This window comes from Ischnura elegans (assembly GCF_921293095.1).
Source record: "Ischnura elegans chromosome 13 unlocalized genomic scaffold, ioIscEleg1.1 SUPER_13_unloc_1, whole genome shotgun sequence".
NCBI classification, from domain to species: Eukaryota; Metazoa; Arthropoda; class Insecta; order Odonata; family Coenagrionidae; genus Ischnura; species Ischnura elegans.
Window position 1 is genome coordinate 16,848,431 of NW_025791657.1, and position 19,323 is coordinate 16,867,753.

Genomic DNA, 19,323 nt, shown 5'->3' on the forward strand with positions numbered 1-19,323 from the left:
AAATCAAATGGTAATTTTTCCTTTACTTAAACCAGATTCCATGCCAATATGAACGTTGGGCTATGGTTAATCCCGCGCTAAGTTTTCTTTACGACTACTTAATGCTTTTTATTTACGTCTATACCTCAAGGATTCAGAAAGATACCGCTGAATATTGAACTGAACTATTGTCACTCCCAAACTGTTAATCACTAGACGCCATCCCAAATTAGGATAGTCCAAAAAAATAGTTAATTCTAAGATCCAAATGAAAGATAATGCCTTTTTTGTAGTTTCATTAGAAAGAAAACTAGGAAAAAATACCTAACCATAGAAGGCATTGCAGTAATTTAAAACAATTATACCAAAAATGTGGTTTCAGCTATTATCACTGTCCATGATTTCAATTAAGTGACATTTTTCGGAGTTATGTTTAAACAAAATTGAAACTTCCTTCTAATTTAGTGGAAAACAGTAATTTTTAACGTCACAACCGCGATAAATACTATTATTATTTTATTCGTTCATTAATGAAAAATGTATTGTGAAATAATGCAGATATATATAGGAAAAATATTGATGAAATTTACATGTGGTCACAAATGAAACTTCAATAAAGGTACTGAGAATAAAAAACTCTTCTACGTACATTATGTAATACTGTCGTGGTAGAAAATAAAAATTAAGCGTCAAAGACATGGAAATAGTAGTAAATTCCTAAAGCATAGAAACTACATTTGCACAACAGGTAATAACCAAAGAAGCACAAAAGCGTTTTAAAGGCCACAATCGGTTTTGAAGGACTTTTCAATAAATCTGGAAAAATATCAAAGGTAAATATTTTATTTTATGAAATCTTCTGAATTCAAACAAACGAACCACTTGCGCGTTTAGCTAAACGGAAGGAAATGCCGGTAATGAACTTTTAAGTTACGATCTATTGTGGAATCCTACCTCAAGCGTTAGCTGCACAAAAAATGCATTCTTCCTATTTTTCATGAATGCTCTGAATGGTCACATTAAATACTGAAATAGTTACAATACAACGGGATATGCAAATTTTTCTTTAACAAACAAATTTTTGCCCAGAAAAATTCAGCAAATAACGTGTTCTGAAATGCTACTTGAGTTTTTAAACACATCACGTATTATTTTGTAACTGTGCAAGTGATACACATTTTTATTTGAAAGAAATAGTTTTTGGTGTAATTGATATTTTTTGTAAAGTAAACACTAAATCTGACCGTGAAACTAATCAGAACATTAAAAGGTGATCAGAACACTTCCATTCTCGTTACGTTTAACTATGAAGGGAAAACGAATGAGAAAGCGCAAGAAAAGGGCGAACGGTCAATTGACCGCTGGCGGTCATTATAGGTATGCGGCTTGCCCCGGTCATTCTAGTGTTAACACGTGTGTTTTACTTGCAGTCAAACTGCCTCAAGTGTAGCAATCAAGTCAAGTTGGGTGGTGCACCATTGCGAAATAGCAGAATGTTCCGACTGAGGACCGCTTCCCACTTCCCTTGGGTGCAGCAGGTGTTCAAGTAACGGATCTTCTGCCACTTCGGATCGGAAGAAACAAAAGTCAATGGTGGGTTTTCCCAAAAGTAGTGCAAGCAGCATTTAGTCTTTACATCATAAGACTACCAAAACGCGACTGAAGTCGTGCATGCATGCGATAAAATAAAATATTATCCTCCTCTCTCTGCGTCAAAAATGCGCTTAACATCGAACAACAAAATTATTTTATCGTTAAATTTAGTATTTTTGGATAGAGATAAAATAGAAAATAATACAAAATGTTTAACTTCTTTTTATAAGTGAATGAACGATCTACGTCTGTTGAACAGTTGAAAGAGAATTAATTCCCCACGGCCGTACTCTTTGGTGGGCAAAGTGGGTGTTGGGAAGTATGTGTGTGTGTATTCGCGGAAATTTGTTCCTTAGAGCAAATCTGCAAGGTGAGCGTTTGTGCTGCGCGATTGTTTGCTTTCACAGTGTTTTAGCTTGATTTCCGTGTTTTACCCCCCCTGTCAGACCTCTACCTTCCCAACCCCTTCCCCACTTTGCCCACCAAAGAGTACGGCCTTGGGGAATTTGTTCTCTTTCAATTTAACTTCTTAATTTTTTAATACTTTTCAATGAAATATAGGAAGACACATTTGACCACGTGACTACTCTGCGCTGATGCTCGCGTGTTGACGCTCGTACGTACGGCGGATATGCACAAAAATCGCTGTTATTCGGTTACTTGCAAAAACTTATAGCTGCTTTTTTAACTTATGTATTTATAATACTGTACCTTCTTGTCACCAAATTAGGTTTCCGCGCAAATCGACGTCACTTTTGTATAACTCAACATTTATGCGATTTTTTCCGAAAACATTTACTCCTCTTCACTCACTCCTGATGCAGTCATCAACATCGCTAAACGGTTGACATCTAGAATTTATGATAGTATACTGTCTAAATGAATATAGTGCATAGTTTCTTTTCCGAAATAATAGGCGGAGTAAAGTTAAAAAAATATCTAAAATACGTAATTTTCGAAAAACAGAAAAAGCACGTTTCCGGTAAAATAGTGCAAAAATGACGCAATGTATCTAACTTCAATTTTTTTCATAAAAAAGTAAGCATGAAGTGTGGTGCCCCAGGCATATAGCAACATAACTCTCATAGCAAAAGAGGGTTTCAACAAAGTCCAAAACATCATTTGTGTCCACATTTTTCTGGATCCGCACAACTGCGCGGCGCTAACTCGCACCGCTTCAATTTCCCGATGTGATTTGCATTCCTCTCCCTTCTACTCCCTTTTGAGCCCCACCTACCGCGTCATTACCCTGTGTAAATTCCCGACCCTTCCTTCACCACCGACACTCGCTATTCCCTCAATGGGACACCAAAACTCTCTAATCCATTCATGCCCTCCCCCATTTTTTCTTTTCCAAAAATTATTAGGTTTTGCCTGCCCTTTCTTAACCTCGCCCTCTTTTATGGACTCTCCGCCCTCCCTTATTCAGGAATATTAATATTTTGTCCAGAGACCTTTTAACGGGTAATATTTCATTGGCCCCCCTGAAAATTCCCTCCCTCTTCTGCCAGGCATTCAGACTTCGATCTTTGACGTACATGTGACCGTTTCAACCTTTATTCACAGCTGCACGTTGTAAAACTGTTTAAGTGACAATGGGGAAAGTAAAGCAGAAGAGAAGATCGAAGGATTCGTGGAAGACGCAGCTCGCCAAGCGTGAATGAACCCCTCTTATGGGACCCTGCCGCAAGGTCCCGATACCGCATGCTGGTAGGAGAGAGACTATTAGACTATTCTCTCGGTCCGAGGCGAAGATCGTCTTCCCTCAGCCGGAGGCGATGAAGACGGAAGGAGAGTTTGGAAGAGGGGAGGGTGGGAAGGAAGGGGGAGAAGAGAGAGATTTATAACGACCTTGAACGATGGATCTCTCGCCTCTTGCTCGCAACTCCGCGGCAACTCGGCCATTTATCGGCTCTTTCAGAATTAAAATAGTCAATACGATTCCCTCCTATGACGTTAGCCCTATAGTATACTTACTATATACTTAATATCTCTCTTAATCAATCGTACATTATCATTAACGTGACATTTTCCTAAAAATTACATAGAAGCATTACATGAACTAACATCGATCAGACAGACAAACATTATTTAATCATACATTTAGAATTAATGCCACATAGAAAATTATTCTTGAGACTAAGTGCCTCAAACTTTTATCAAAAGTGTTGAAATGAATGGCTTTCATATAAATGTAGCGTTGCGTCGTTAAATCTTGGAGATTGTCCACGTAAGCCCAGACATAGAGAACTCCAGTCGTCGGTCACAAGCTGGTTCAGGGAAAGACTCCACAAACAAGAAATCAGCACTCAAGAAACAATTGTCTAAATATTTACCAGTTATTTTCAATCAATATCCATTTCAAGTAGAAGTATTCAAAATCAGAATTATTACAGAAAAAAACGAGGATAACTAATGATCCCATAGGAAACATTACCAAACTAAGTACCAGCTGTATAATTTTTCTAAAATCACCCATGTCAGTCACGCCATCCATCCACCACGAGCGCCCGTGCAGAAGAGAGGGCTTGCATACTCCACGACCTGTCAGGGTGGAGGAGAGGGATTTTGCAAAGAAGTGGAGGGGTAAAAAGGGCGATGTTCAGTCAGCTGCGTATCTGCCCCTGTTGACTAGCAGCTCCGCCAAGCATAAGTCATCCTACCCGGGGTAGGCGCGGGGAACAGCGTGCAGGCCGGAATTTTCTCGATCTTCTGGGTTGGAGACATCACTCTAATCAGAGGGAGCTTCATTGGAAAACATGGAGGGGAGAGAGATAGTGGGGTGAGGTGTTGTAGGGAAAGAGAGGAGTGATAGGACTATGGTAATACTTCTCACTCCAAACTCCATATTGGTGCCTCAGCACCCATTTCCCCTTAATTACCAAGGAATAGGTATTCCTCCGCAGTAGTCCTATATAAGTCTTAATCTCCAGGTATGGCTGAGCTCGGGGCTGGTTTTCCGGGTGCTGGGTTTCCAGATGCAGGATTTCCGGAGGCAGAATTTTCCGAAAAATGGATTTTCCAGAGACAAGAGTTTCCGAGACTTTGAGTCGAAGGGCCTTTGCGCGAAAAACCTTAGCGCGAAAAGTCATTAGCGGGAGAAGTTCTGCGGATAAGTTCGGAGGAAGTTCAGAGAAATTTCTGGGGGGATACCAGAAATTTAAGGGGAGAGGTCCACTGAAAAATGCCAAAAATTTAAAAACTTTACTACCATTATAAATAGCAGTTAAAGATAAATGAATAATTTATTGATCCTTGACAATATAGTAGAGTAAATATACTTGAACATTAAGAAATAGGGTCACGGACCTAATTGAATATTATAGTAATATTTTATTTGATTGATGATTAGATGGCAATTCTTCGATTTCAAACATGCAGTTATCGTAGTAATGAGAATTATTTATCTTGATGACTAATGAACGCTAATTAACCCCTCAAGCGCGGCGGGCATTTAATTAAATCCCATCTCAGCCGCCGGATGAGATTTAAATGAATTCGCCTTTTTGGCATACTATCATTCAACAATTTATATCTTTCATAATATAAGATCAGTATCGTTGAAAATTTTTGTAAACTTGCGTAATATTATGCGCTATTATATAATACTTTTTCGAGCGATTTGAAAAATATATTTTTTGTTTTATGTATCTCCTTTTATGAACTAATGAATAAATTTTCAATTTTGAAAGATTTTAATTTGGTTTCGAATAAGCTACGAGATCTCTATTCGATGCATTTAAAAAATACAATTACATGATGTAATTTAGTTAACTGGGGTTGAAAATTTCATAACAGATTGGATACTTTCGATAGGATTACCCGTTTCGCCTACTTGAAAATTTAGCACTCCGCCCACTTCTCTGACTTTGTTCCATTATTGCCATATCGATCATATAGGTAATCACGTGCTAATGTTTCAAACTTCAATATATGAATATTCAAATGATTTACCTTAGAAAATCTGCTTTGTGTGACACGATTTGAAGCAATCCAAACATATCCCACTGCACATTTTTCACACCAGTACACGCAGTCTCTTCATTTCCCATATTAGGCACAAACTGCTCACCTCCTTTGAGACTTTGATTTCTTCCCAGCTGCAGGAATTGTCTTTAGGTAATATATTTCTTTGAGTCTTAATACTAAATTGTGCATTGAGTGATGGTCATGTCCAAACAGTTCGTATGACGTTGAATATTTCAAAAATATTACCTCGACCAATGGCACGCGAAATGATAAGTCAAATTTTTATGCGTGTTTTTCCTATGAACAACATATGAATTTAGGACTGCCACATTCAATAGTCTCATAAATAACTTCATACACCACTTGTAATGGCTTTTTCTTTCCATTAGGTACGAATGCAATAACAGGTCCTTGAAATTCAGCCCACCAATGAATTTATTGTAACCTAACACACAAACAGACTTCCGAGTCTCTTTTTTGCCTTTCAATACTATTCCCTTTCGTAGGATCCCCAATTATATAAAAATACCGCAACACAGAAAGTACACCCGATGAGAATTTCAACACACTGCCTGAAAGCACACCAGACAGCATGAATGACTCTAGTGGACTGAAGCTCGTGGTTTAGAAGCTCCCTCAAGAGACGAGAAAATATCTCGAAGGGGCCCTGGTATACGCTGACGGTTTAGATGGAATCTTATCTTCGTTGATTACTGTCTAGAAAAAAAATTAAAAAAATGAATGCAGAGTGAAGCACATGGCCCCTTCGCTTAGGACGCTAAGGACTAACAAGGGGGACCAAACACATTTGGGGCTCGAGGTGGCGACAAACAAGGAGAAGACGGAGAGAAGGCATTGAGCTTAGATGATACCATATCTCAAGCTAAAGTAGCTGACCCATGTTGACGTCTCTCAAGGAGAATAGGCGGAAGTTTTCATGATAGAACAGTTGAAGGAAGGCGTTGAGTTTTTGGACCGAAGTCGTCAACGTGCTGGTTTAAAACGAAATTTTATCGAAGCATTTAAAAAAAAATTTGAAGGCATAAAGCCGCTAAGAATATTTTATTGGAGAGGAAAAACATTTCTTCAAAAGATAGAGTAATTAGTTTTAATTAAACATACAATATCTGGCGGAGAAAAAATATTATATACAGCAGGTCAAGAAGCGTACTGGGTACGCATGACGGCGGCATACGAAATTTAAAGGGCGCGTACTGGGTACGCATGACGGCGTTGAGGGGTTAATTAACCTAATACTAAGACCTAACACTGTTTTAAATGAGAGAAAACATTGAGAGAAATCGGGGAATTTTTCTCTCATCGGGGAATCAATTGAGAGAAAGTCTCTTCACAATCAATGCAACAATAAGGCTTCCTATGTACACGCATGTGTAAGACAAGGTTTCGTTTGGTAGCATAAGACTTTTCACATTCATTGCATGATTACGATACCTCCTCCGTATGAGTCTGCAAGTGACGGACAAGGCTGCTCCTAGCAGAGAAAGACTTTTCACATTCACCAAGGGAATAAGGTTTCTCCTTCGTATGAGTCCGAATGTGACGGACAAGGTTACTCTTCAGAGAGAAAGACTTTTCACATTCACCGCAGGAATAAAGTTTCTCCTTTGTATGAATCCGCATGTGACAAACAAGGTTGCTCCTATCAGAGAAAGACTTTTCACATTCGTTACATGAATACGGTTTCTCCTTCGTATGAGTCCGAATGTGACGGACAAGGCTGCTCCTATAAGAGAAAGACTTTTCACATTCACCGCAGGAATAAGGTTTCTCCTTTGTATGAGTCCGAATGTGAAGGACAAGGTTACCCTTTTGAGAGAAAGATTTATCACATTCATTGCACGAAAAAGGTTTCTCCTTCGTATGAGTCCGAATGTGACGGACAACGTCACTCTTGTTAGTGAAAGACTTTTCACATTCACCGCAGGAATAAGTTTTCTCCTTCGTATGCGTCCGAATGTGACTGATAAGGTGACTCTTCCAAGAGAATGACTTTTTACATTCATTGCAGCAATAAGGTCTCTTTGCTGTTTGTGGACTATCTGTCAATGATTTCCCATCTACAATGAAGCTTTTCCTCACTCCCCTCAATTTTTTCTTCTCCTTTGTTACTCCAAAGTTTGCCTTAAGAAGCCCATTTCCTTTTTGTCTCACCCCTTGTCTTGAGAAATCTTTTCCGATTGTCAACTTAGCATCAATATCCAAATTGCCAGAACCAAAATGAATCTTCAGGTGCTCGATGAGATCATGTTTGGCATTGAATGCATCCCCACAGTTGAAGCAATGATAGGAATTGTTCTTTGATCTTGCACGCTTACCTGGATTTTTGATCATGCTAGTATTTATGTCTTTTTTTTCTCGCATGACTGCCTTGGGGCCACTCTTTCTCCTGCCAGTGACCTTGAAAACCTTTGTGGTGTCTGGATTATCACAAACACTTGTTTCCTCAGCAACAGCCATTTCTGCTCTATCTACTTTGATTTTAGACACACCCCTGCATTTCGAATGAAACTGTCCATCATCAGGAATTGAGCACAAAGTTCTCTTATCAGTAAGCAGGGCAACACAATTTTCAATGTCTTCATCCATCACCTCCAATCCTTTCCTTGAAAGTGATGATCTAATTTTTGGTTCAAGAAATCCAAACAAAGCTGAGGCTCTTTCAGGAGCTGGGAGATCTAGAAAAGAATTTCATATTTAAAGTAAGTAAAGCCAGAAATGTAATCTATGATTCGTTGACCTAATTTATAATGCTCATTACACAGATATGAAAGTTGCAACTTCAACCGATCATTTGGTTAATTGCCATACACATAACAAATGTGGCAATTAATTTTTTATGGTAGTTTCCATACATTTTTTCACAAATGCACACTGCTGCTGCTAAAAGAAATTCAGTAAGGTATTACGCACTAACCTTAAAATATCTACACCAGAAAACACGCCAGTGCGCAGTTTTACGGAATATGGTACCAGAGCATTCTAATGAAAAAAATTACCTAATAGTTATATGTAAAATTACATACAAATTATTCAACTTCTCATTTTCACCCTCAATAAGAGTAATGCCCTGTACTTTATTGTACCACAATTAAAATTTTGGATGAAACAATATCCTTGAAATCTTAGCTAACAAGATTAAGTAAGCATGGGCTGGTTGCTTACTGTCATTACTCTCCAGAACTAGAACTTTTGCACACAAGGCATTGAAATCTATTTTTAGCCAAATTATTTTTTTCCCATATTCCACTTCCTCCATGAATATATGTTTGACCTAATAAAGCACAGTTTCCATGAGCACAACAATGTGAATTGGATGGGGTATGTATCAATGCCAAATTTTCCCATTATTTCAAAATTGAACCAAACCTTTTGTCCTCATTTCAACAAGCTCCATGTTAACTTTGTTTATTGATACCACACAAATGACGTGGGAGTTGGAATCTCATGCTTTGCATTCTTCACAATTTTTAATTATTATCTATTAGCCAATCTTAAAGGGTATATTGTTTGGTTAAGCACGGAGGAGTTTCCCTAGAAATGCAATTGACTCCAATTATTGATTTATTTCACTGAAAAATAAAGAAAATTTTACTAGCAAATAGCCAAACTGATTAAATTATCCTGCAGAACTTTTAAAATAAACCAAAGACAGTATAGAAGGATGACAAATTCACATGCTACATCCTTCCCAAGTGGAGTGTCCAAATACCTGGTCAAAGAATTCAATCAAATTATGTTGTTATAGTCCATTGCGAGTTGTCCTCGAATCACCCCCCATATAGAGTTACATGTATAACCAATATTTTAGACTACAAATCCAGTTAAACATTTACAGGTCAAATGTAATAACGTATAAGAGCCACCCTGCAAAGGGTGAGTGTTAGTCAAGCGGTTAAGATGCCCAGTCATCACCTCGAGGACAGGGGATCGAGCTAAATATAAAAATAAAAATTTCAGTGAAATTTATAGAAATATTGACGAATAACAGGCTTTTGTACAATAGAAAGTAGAATAAAAGTATGAAAAAATTTCATGCAAGGATAGCAAAAGCTGATTGAATTCTGAGATTCAGTTTTGGGACATTTGCCTGGTCAAAATTAGTTAGAAGTCTCTTCTGTGAAGAGTCATTTTCAAGCACTTAGGAGCACTTACCCAATGACTCCGTCATAGACTCCATGGCCATTGCCTGATGCTGAATCAGCTCTCCATTCTCCACAGAATTAAACTGAAAGTAATCACCAAAATATTAATGGAAAGGGAATTGGAAACATCCTTGCAGGTGAATAAATATAACTAATTCTTAAACCATATAAACTCATATAATAGCTTATATTTTCCATGTTAACAAGAAGTAAATTGGTAATTTAATGATAAAAAATGTATTCTCAATGATCATCTGATAAGGACAGCAAATGTAAGGAAATCTGATTTACCATCCTTATAAACGATAAAAATCATAACCAGCAGTGGACACGTAATCCAATTGAGTCTGTGGTCTACATCCATAACATTCCATAGCATGCCTTCTTTCTCAACCTCCATACTAAATTGAATGCATTTATCCTGTAATTTGAGCACTCTCAGAAACGGCATTAGCTGTCATGACATTCCTCATCACTCAGATAACACACTGTCTACACATCGATACCATTTTCTGCTTTTCTTAGTAATGACGTATAATAGAGAACTGAAGCTTTTCAAAATTATTACTATAAATTTCTGCTAGGATGAGGGACATCGGTGACCCCATAGCTAATCTAATTGTTTGTAATGCTTGCCAATGAAGAAAAAACTTTTGATTTCTGCACCAATTCAGGAGTTCACGAAGTTCACTTATCACTGGATAGGGTGTATCTGACTAGAGGAGGGTGATTTCCACTAAATGCGCTACTTATTTTCTTGACATGCTCTGCAGATTCACTATGTCGAATGAAACTAATACGCAACTAACACTTGATGTGAGAGTTGGCTTGCAAGTTCACATGAGTTTTTCACACCAAATTTAGGTTTATTCCTCACCTTGATGATTTTACACTGTAATGAAACCATATTTCATCACAATAAATCACTATAAAGAAATAGCCAAGTTTTTTTTCTTCAACTCCCACAATTAAGGATTTCACCAAGTTTCAGCCATTACTATTATTTATATTAATATTACACTTGACTTAATTCAATGCCATTACCAGACATGATTTATAGGTCCCAAAATTTTACTTCGTAAAACATGAGTCAAACACAATGCATGCATGCAAAGACAAAAAGACACAATCAACTTGTCTTGTGATATAATGCACCTCGAAAAACTCATTTAGACTGAAGTAACTTAAACCACACAAAGACGTTTCATTTTAAACTTGAACTCATATCTCGGAGGAGTATACATGAAGCTCAGCGGCAAAAGGTTCTTTACTTTTGTGGCCATATGAAAGGGTCTCTTGTGGTACACTGCTGTGTAATTAGAGCACATGAGTACATCCTCACTATGTTGAGTTAGTCGCCCATGCACTTGGGCAATGGAGATGAGCTGTTCCAAGAAGTATTCTTTGAGCATAAGCAGATATATAAATAAGAAGATATATGAAAATAGATACAAAGCATAAGAACTTCAGTAGAAGGTAAAGGACAATGTTGGCAAGTTTGAATCAAATGGGCTACTTAAAAACCTGTGTTGAAAGAATTTAACAAGTTCAGTGATTTACTCACGGGCTACTTGAGCTCTGTGGGCTAATTTGAGCCCAAAATCTGAAACATGATGTGAGGTTTGGTTTTCTGCAAGCTCACAACTTCAGCAAAGCGATGTAGTTCAGTGCTTTGCTGGTAGTTATAGGCAGTAGGTTGACAATAGATCAAGTCTAGGAGGTTTGGAAAGTCACCATCGACAGAAGTACTGGTTAATTAACTCACACATACGATTGTTTTTTATATCACTCAGCAAACTTTCATCTGTAAATACATCAGGAATAGCCTAAAACTGGATATGATTGCATATATATCATATGACGTCTGTTGCCGAAGGAAATTGAGGCCTTTTTATGCCCTAACTAACTCATCAACTGTACAGTATGTTGTTAAGTACAACTCGTACACATTATCCAAAAACTAAGGTCACTTGAGCACGTGGGCACAGAGTAGGGATATATCTACTCTGTGCCGTGGGCTCAAGTAATTTACTATCTCTTTTATTGTTCTTCAGAGTATGACGAGTTTGCACTATAGTTCTCCACACAATTTTTTTAATTTAAAATTTATAAGGACTGGGCCAAAATTACCTGCTTCTAATTCTTAAGCAACAAGATGGGAAAAAGGTGGTAATTGGAGGCAATCTTACATCACACCTCATAATCAATGTAATTCAATTCTGTTATATACACTTCGTTTTTCTTTCCCAAAATTCATCCAGCCTCACTCAACCCCTGGATGTGGTGTACTTCGGCACTCAATTGAAGCGGAAGGGCATTACTCATAGTTGGAGATATTTAATTCTGGTAAAATGATCGGTTCTTCCAAAGAATCAGTCCTCAATGCGGTTGCGAGTTGTTTTAGAAGAAATTGGAAAGCAACCTATAGGCAGGCTGAAAGAAAGTTGGAATAGTGCTTATAGAAGATAATCAGATTACAAGGCATTTGCCAAATCAAGAAAAATTCCAAGGCCAATGGAGACTTGTCTATGATTAGGAATGCATTTCTTCAAGGACTGCAAGATAAGAGAGGAGAGTTTTTGACACTACCCATTACGTGGAAAAAATACTCATATGTCACCTAGACAGAGTATAAGAGATAAGGTGTTAAAGTTAACTTAATGATCTAAGCTTGGAGGTGGACCAAAATCAATGATATCTTGCCATACAAAGGGTCGAGTAGGCTAGGATTGTGAAAAGTGCGCCCAGATATTTTGAAAAATGTCAGGCTCAAATTCTTGCACTTTAAACAAATGTTTTTAATACTAACCAGCTCAATAATTTTCCCTTTAAGCGTATTCGAAATGATTATCTACCAATTATCACCACTTCCGTCAGTTTCACGCATTCTTAGGAAAATAAAGCGTAACAGAATAGTTATAAACAATAATTAAGATTAATCTAAGTGTGATAGGCATTGTTTATGTTAATTTTTATTCTTAATCAATAATACAAGAAACTGATCAACAATAGTTGCTCTCAACAATCAAATCAAATATCATCCTGGATTACATAGATACAAATGGTGCAAAGCAGTTATTCGTGCTTTTGACAATGTTCCACCAATTTTAAAATTTGAAAAAAAATTGGAATATATTTTACAGTTGGGGTAACAACATATATTTTTTCGGCGTGTCTATAGTTTCCTAAAATTTATAATTTAATTTGAAAATATCAAGCTTATGCAAAAGTTTAGTTTTTGGTCAAAAACTTATGAAAAACAGGATGGTAGAATGTAATTGTATTTAAATTTTAAAATCAAGGGAATGATTTTACAAAAATAAAAACTGGAGATAGAAAACTAAAAATAGTGTATCAATTTTTGTGGGGTTATCATCCATGGTAAAGGCCTGAAACTTTGGGGAAACAAATAATTTTGGATGCACTTTAAGTGTATATTTTTTTATCTTTTGAAACATCAGGGGGCACTTTTCACCATCTTAACTGACTAGACTCTTTGAGGAAATAGTAATAGAGCCCCGTAACCAATAAAAGTATATTTTCTTTCGCTGGACTCTAAACATTGCCATACACAAATCTCGTTTTGTTTGTACAATATCTTTACAGTCTTGCTGGAAGTAATGTTTCAAGTGCTTCTTCGAAATTGAAATTTTTAAAATTATGTTTTTTATAATAATTTTTCTGTGAAATTTATGTTTTGAAGCCTGCAGGATGATTGGAAATTATTCACTGCAATAGCAGTCCCCCTACTTGAACCTAAACTGCGCTCAAATGGTAGTTATTATGGGTATTACAGTTTTGGGTCGAGTAATCCATGTTAAAGTTAACTCAAGTGCAAATAAAATAAAACTTTTAAGTATTTACTTTACAAAAAAAATTATATCTTTAAGCATAGATTAATTTTGAACCATATTTTAAATATATAAAATTAGTATTTCAAAAAAGCAATACCGTAACACCACGAATCACGTGACGATGAGACATGGGGGGACGAAAGAGGAGTGGGAGGATTCCTTTGGAGGGACGTGGTCCTGTACCGTGGGTTGGGGAAGAGGGGGAGGGGAAGAAAGGGGGGAAGGGGAGGGTCCCGTTGTGGGAGGGCTCTTTGCTGATGGCTTGCGGGTGTGCACGAAAGAACGAGTGCTTACTATATACACAGATTAACATTGCTGTTTCATTCATTTCAACAGTGAACCAGTGAAAGTCGTCACTTGGAAGATGTCTCATGTTGCTAAAAGCTATTAAATTTGAAGATGGTCCATGCATAGCGGTTTTTTATGTGTCTAATAATTCTACAAGATACAGGAAAACCAGGAAGGAAGGCTGAGCTGAATATAAAAGCTTTTTTACAGCAGTGGTAAGTACTTAAAATGCGGTGGGTTACCTATGTTAGTTTTATGGCTACTGATATCGTTAATTTGGTAATTGTTCCATGGTTTTAGATCTCAGTGACCTCGTTTTTTAATTGAAAATATGGGTTATTCGCTAAGAATAAATAAGCGGTGCAAATAGATGGCGGAAATACTACAGTATCTGCAATGGCAGCCTTGTTGACTCTTCCATGCATGCCCTTTCTCTTGTTTTAACCTTTTCCCTACACATATACCGTATATTACCGTACCGTATTTCCGTACACATATATATACGTGTGGACGTTTCCTGGCCCGGGAGACGACGGGCGTATATGTGCGTATATGTATATATGTGTATAATCTTGTGAGATTTTCCCGGTCAAGAAAACGAAACCCGTATATATACGTTTTCTAGCTCTCCCCCTTTCAGGACGGTCATGGGTTTAGGTCGCCTTTGTCTCGTGGCCCAACGCTTCGGAGTTTAGGATTAACCCTCCGAATCCGGGAGCAGGTACCCGGACCCTTCGTCTTTTATAACCCCTCTCAGCGGTAAGGGACAGCGGTCATACAATTGTTTATAGAGTCAATTTTCGAAATAAAAATTTGTTCATTTCTCAAGAAATATAAACTAAGAATTGAATTGTTTATCTTTTGAGCAGCGTTTAGAATTTTTAAACGAAATTCTACGACAAATATTAACTTATATCTCGAGTTATGTATAAACATCAACATGGAAATTGTTGCTGCGTTAAATGCTTTGATAATGGCCTAAGAACTTCGTTTAAAATTTGACAATGCTCAGATAAAAATAAGGAATTATATTCTATGTCTGTAATTTACGTGCAAGCAACAATTATCCATTTGCTAAATACAAATAAGCAATACATAAGTTGACCGCGAACCAATGCCGCAGGTATGGTCGTAAAACCGGAAAGGAGGGAGCACAACTACTCTCGGAGTCCGAGATAATGCGGAGTCCCACCGTGGAGGGGTCGAAAAAGGTTCAGCGAGACCCTTCTTAACTAATGCCCTCCAAAAATGCTCCGTACCACGAGAAAGAAGTCTCTTGGGGCTCGGTACAGCAGTCAAGCTAAGACGAAAACTCCACGGTCTCGAAAGGGTTAAAGAGGTGGATATGGCAAAGCATGCGATATTTATTCACTAAATTTCTCGTGGTTATTTTTTCAAGCTTAGTTACATTGCCTTTGCTTCATGCGTTTGAATAAGTTATATTCAATCTCACACTCTCCCACGTGGTGTTTTTATTGATTATGGTTGTTTAACTGGCTGAAGTGAATTTTAGCCAGAGTATATTAGCCTTCCTCATTTATTTAGAGAACTTTTTATTTTTATCTTCGTGGGAATTCAATGGTTCATGTTTTTCACATAATACCGAAATAATATCATGCCACATTGCCGTGGAGGCATGGTTCCATCAGTTTTTACCAATTGTGCTATTGTACTTAATTACTATTTTAAAACCTCACTGATTTCGTAGCTCGAATTCCAATTAATGGATGGCTTTAGATATTTAGTGAAGAATTTTGTGTCAGTACAGAAAAGTAGAGGAAATATATCGCACCACCACGAATAGTTACTTATAATGATAGGGAAAACTTGTATTATTTCATTTCTATTAAGATACAGTTGTGCAGTGAATTAGCGTTTTTATGATCATGGTGAAAGTGTTAATGTGTACCCTACTATAGTTTTAGGACTTAATGACAGTGAAATTATAATGGTAGCTTCTGTTATCTGGTGGGATAAGGTTTATGGCGTCCTGGCATTAGTTATGCTTGCATCCATGCTCATTTCATGCAATAATTGACGTTGCATAGCGTACAATAATCTATGTGGACTAACGGTGATCCTCCTATGCTAATATTCACATTTTTACAGGGGACATGGCATTCTTCCAAGTTCTTTTTTTACTTTTGTGGATTTGCTGCCATTGCAGTTCAGAAATTGTTTTAGTTGTAACCAAAGTGTAACAACAATAATGTGTTCAGGATATTTTTTGCTGAAAGGGGGCAGTGATTTATTAAATAAAATTAGTTGTAATCAAAAAGGAAGTCATGAGAATAGAGTAAATGGTGAAAATATTGAGAATTGAAAGGATCAATTAAGCTCTTGCTATTTGTGACCGAAAATTTGTCCCCACTCTCTCATGATGATAATTTTCTTGCACCTGAAAGCCTCACATTTTTGGTGTGACATAACCTCATGTAAAGCCATTATTAGCAAATTGTGGGGATCTTTCATGGTAGAAGTACTGTCATTCCATATTTATATCTGATACGACCTGGGATTGCAACTGCTTTTTTTATATTATCTTTTAACTTTGCCTAATAGGAGGGAACACTCAAAATTAAAAATTGGTTTTCGTTATTTTAAACCAAAGAGATATGAATGAAAAACACACACGCCAAATTTTAGAGCTCAAATTCGATTTTTAACCGAGATAAGTAGCTTTGAAAGTCCGCTAGGAGCTTCGGCCACGCCCACGGCGCGAAACGTATTTCCATTGGCTGACGCCGCGTGGCGTGTGAACCTCATGAATGTCGCGAGAGTAATGCTTGAAGAAGCCGTAAACACACTGCGTTCGTGGAAATAGTGGCCTTAAGTTTATCGACATGGCGAAACACAATGTTAATTTTGTTCTGGCAGGTACCAGAAGTGTACTGACATTATTAACACGGACTCTGGACATTTTTTTGTCTCAAAAATAATCATTTCATTGAAATGAAACTTCTTAAGATGAAATGTTTACACTTCTGAAAGAGACAGTAATCACGGCAATTATCGTGGATGTTTTAATATTTGGACTTACCATCATATAATCCTTTACTTATTACTGGTTTTTAGTTTCCGAATGTAAATTGTGAAATAAATGAACAAATGTGCTATAGTTATAGCTGTTTTCTTGCCCTCTGAAGGGAGGAAATTCGGGTGTCTCTCCGTTTCTTTTAGAATTAACATTCAGATTTCGTTGGAATGGCATTTTTCAAAGCAGAGGTCTCGCTTTGGTCCACCTATGTTCCTGATAAATGTTTAAGTCAGTTTTGTACTATGAAAAATGGTAAACTATTGTCATCAAAATGAAAGAGTAACTCAGAGATGGGGATTTTTACATGAAAATATCCGTAAGTTCACTTATATTTACATCAGAGTTACACGTACAGTCACTTTCTAAAGTTTTAGGGCAAAGTTTGTTGCACCACTTCTGCTTCTCAAGGAAATTTAGTAACCCATACTCCTTTCGTAGTTATCTGCTGCACTCCGCTGACATTCCGCTTGTGATTATATGCATGCACACAAAGGTACAAATTATTTTATACCTACTGCAAATTTATCATTCCGCTTCTTTTTATGTAAGGTGTAATGATTATTTCGTGAGCATTTACTGCATACTTGCACCGGTTTTTACCTTAAGTGGTTAAATTAATTATTTATGATTTTTGTCATGTGACGGGTCGCCGCGGCGGTGACCTAGTGAGCAACGCTTTGAGCTCGGGTAGTGAAGATTGAGGGGTCGGGACTGTCTCTCATAATTTCTTCAGCTCCTTTCCCTAATTATTAACAGGTTTATTATAATCGCTATGTCGCTGCATTTGATATTATGCTTTTATTATTGCCGATGCGAATTTTTGAAATTAAGAGAAAAATGGTGGATAAAATCCTGGCGTTATCATTAACGTACAGTTTGAAGTCTGGCGAAAGGTGTCACACATTATAATTTATTATTTGTCAATTATTCTTTTTCGATTAATGATAGTTCAAACTATTTGCTAGTATTCATTCAGTAAGTATTTGCCTCCGGTTTCTCTGTTTTGTTGTAAGATTTGCAAAGTTATACGTGTTTATTATTTATTACTATTTGTTCTTCTATTTATAGACATGGCGGCACCGGGAGTCAAATGTGCTTATTTCTATTTATCGTGAGTACTTCGATATCATAGTGTTCCTGGAGTACAAATTTGAGATTATCATGTATTACTTTGTACTATTTGGCACATAACCAGGTTAGCGTCGAAGACCCTTTCCGTTGCAGTGGTTGGCTTTTAATGCGCAAGATAGAAACACAGAGTGAAAACCGGGGCAAATATGTAGTAAATGCACACGAAATAATCATTAAATTCAACACAAATTGAAGCAGAATGATATATTTGCAATTAAAAAGTAAAATTTCCCGTTGTGTGCGTATATATTTAAGCACCTACGAACTTTTTGCGATGTGTGGTCAAAGACAACAAAAGGAGTAATGGAAACTAAATCTCTCTGAGAAGCAGAACAGATTTACATTGAAATGGCCTCACACATTCTACAACAGCCTATTTCTGAAGGAATATGCAGTCTCCGTGCAGCGTCGCACCACCGCCTTCCCCGGTCTGGGTCGTTTGGCACCACAAAAAATACTTTTCTGGCGTTTAACGAGAGGTAAATTCACATCTCGGCACACAATAATATACATAAGGTTTCCTACTACTCATTTAAAATTCTCCGTTTTATCTAGTATTTACTTATACTCGAAATAACGTATACGACAATGCACTCCTTATACAAGCGATGCGGACATCATAAGGTTCACACGTCATCAACATGGCGTCGCCCGAGAAATACGTTTTTGGCGCGGAATTCAACTTGAAACTTCAAACTGCTCTAGGGGCGAAATTATTCTGCGCTCAATGGTAAAATTTGGTGAGAGCCTTTCTTACACCCAATGCTTTATAAATCAGACAAAATATTTGGTAGTGTAATCCCTTCTATTTTTAAACATTTATGTTTCTAGGCGGTCATTCATCTCCAGATCCTTTGGTGGAAGTGATACTGCCACATCCTTGGAAAATCCTCAACTCTTCATGACAGAAGTGATGTAGAAAAGATCTCCATAGGCAAGAATAATTTTTACGAGAGAAATCGCTATATGTGGTCATAAAATGAGCCAAAACCCGTATACCCTTCCATAACACCATTGCTCTGAAACCTGGTTCGAAGGATCACATTACATAACTAGGTAAGGCCTCTTAATTATTAGTCTCAGATTTTTGAAGAACAAATTTTACAATTGAATATGTTGGTACGATCAAAAAAATAAAATGATCTTGTGATTTTGCATCATCCAAAGGATGCACAATGGACTCTTCATTTTGCGGATTCTCGGCGAACAAGACTGAAATATCCAATGTCCCAAAATATATAAGGCTGTTTGCTTAGTTTAATTTATGCACTGCAGGGTGAGTCATGACATAGAGTCAGGGAAAATCAGT

At 37.2% G+C, this 19,323-nt stretch overlaps 1 protein-coding gene across 1 annotated transcript; it reads right to left on the reverse strand.

Moving 5' to 3' along the window:
- Positions 1-6,788: 6,788 nt before the first annotated feature.
- LOC124172205 (gastrula zinc finger protein XlCGF57.1-like) lies at positions 6,789-9,747 on the reverse strand. Its single transcript, XM_046551627.1, has 2 exons — positions 9,715-9,747; positions 6,789-8,237 (listed from the first exon to the last, which is right to left on the reverse strand). The coding sequence occupies exons 1-2, from the start codon at positions 9,743-9,745 to the stop codon at positions 6,985-6,987; spliced, it is 1,284 nt and encodes a 427-aa protein (XP_046407583.1). The 5' UTR covers positions 9,746-9,747; the 3' UTR covers positions 6,789-6,984.
- Positions 9,748-19,323: the final 9,576 nt, after the last annotated feature.

Bases quoted from the DNA above. Each gene is read 5' to 3' on its own strand.
- LOC124172205 (XM_046551627.1), bottom strand. From the start codon at position 9,745: ATGGCCATGGAGTCTATGACGGAGTCATTGG. The intron at 8,238-9,714 runs GTAAGTGCTCCT...ATTCTTTTCTAG, and splicing joins GTCTATGACGGAGTCATTGG to ATCTCCCAGCTCCTGAAAGA.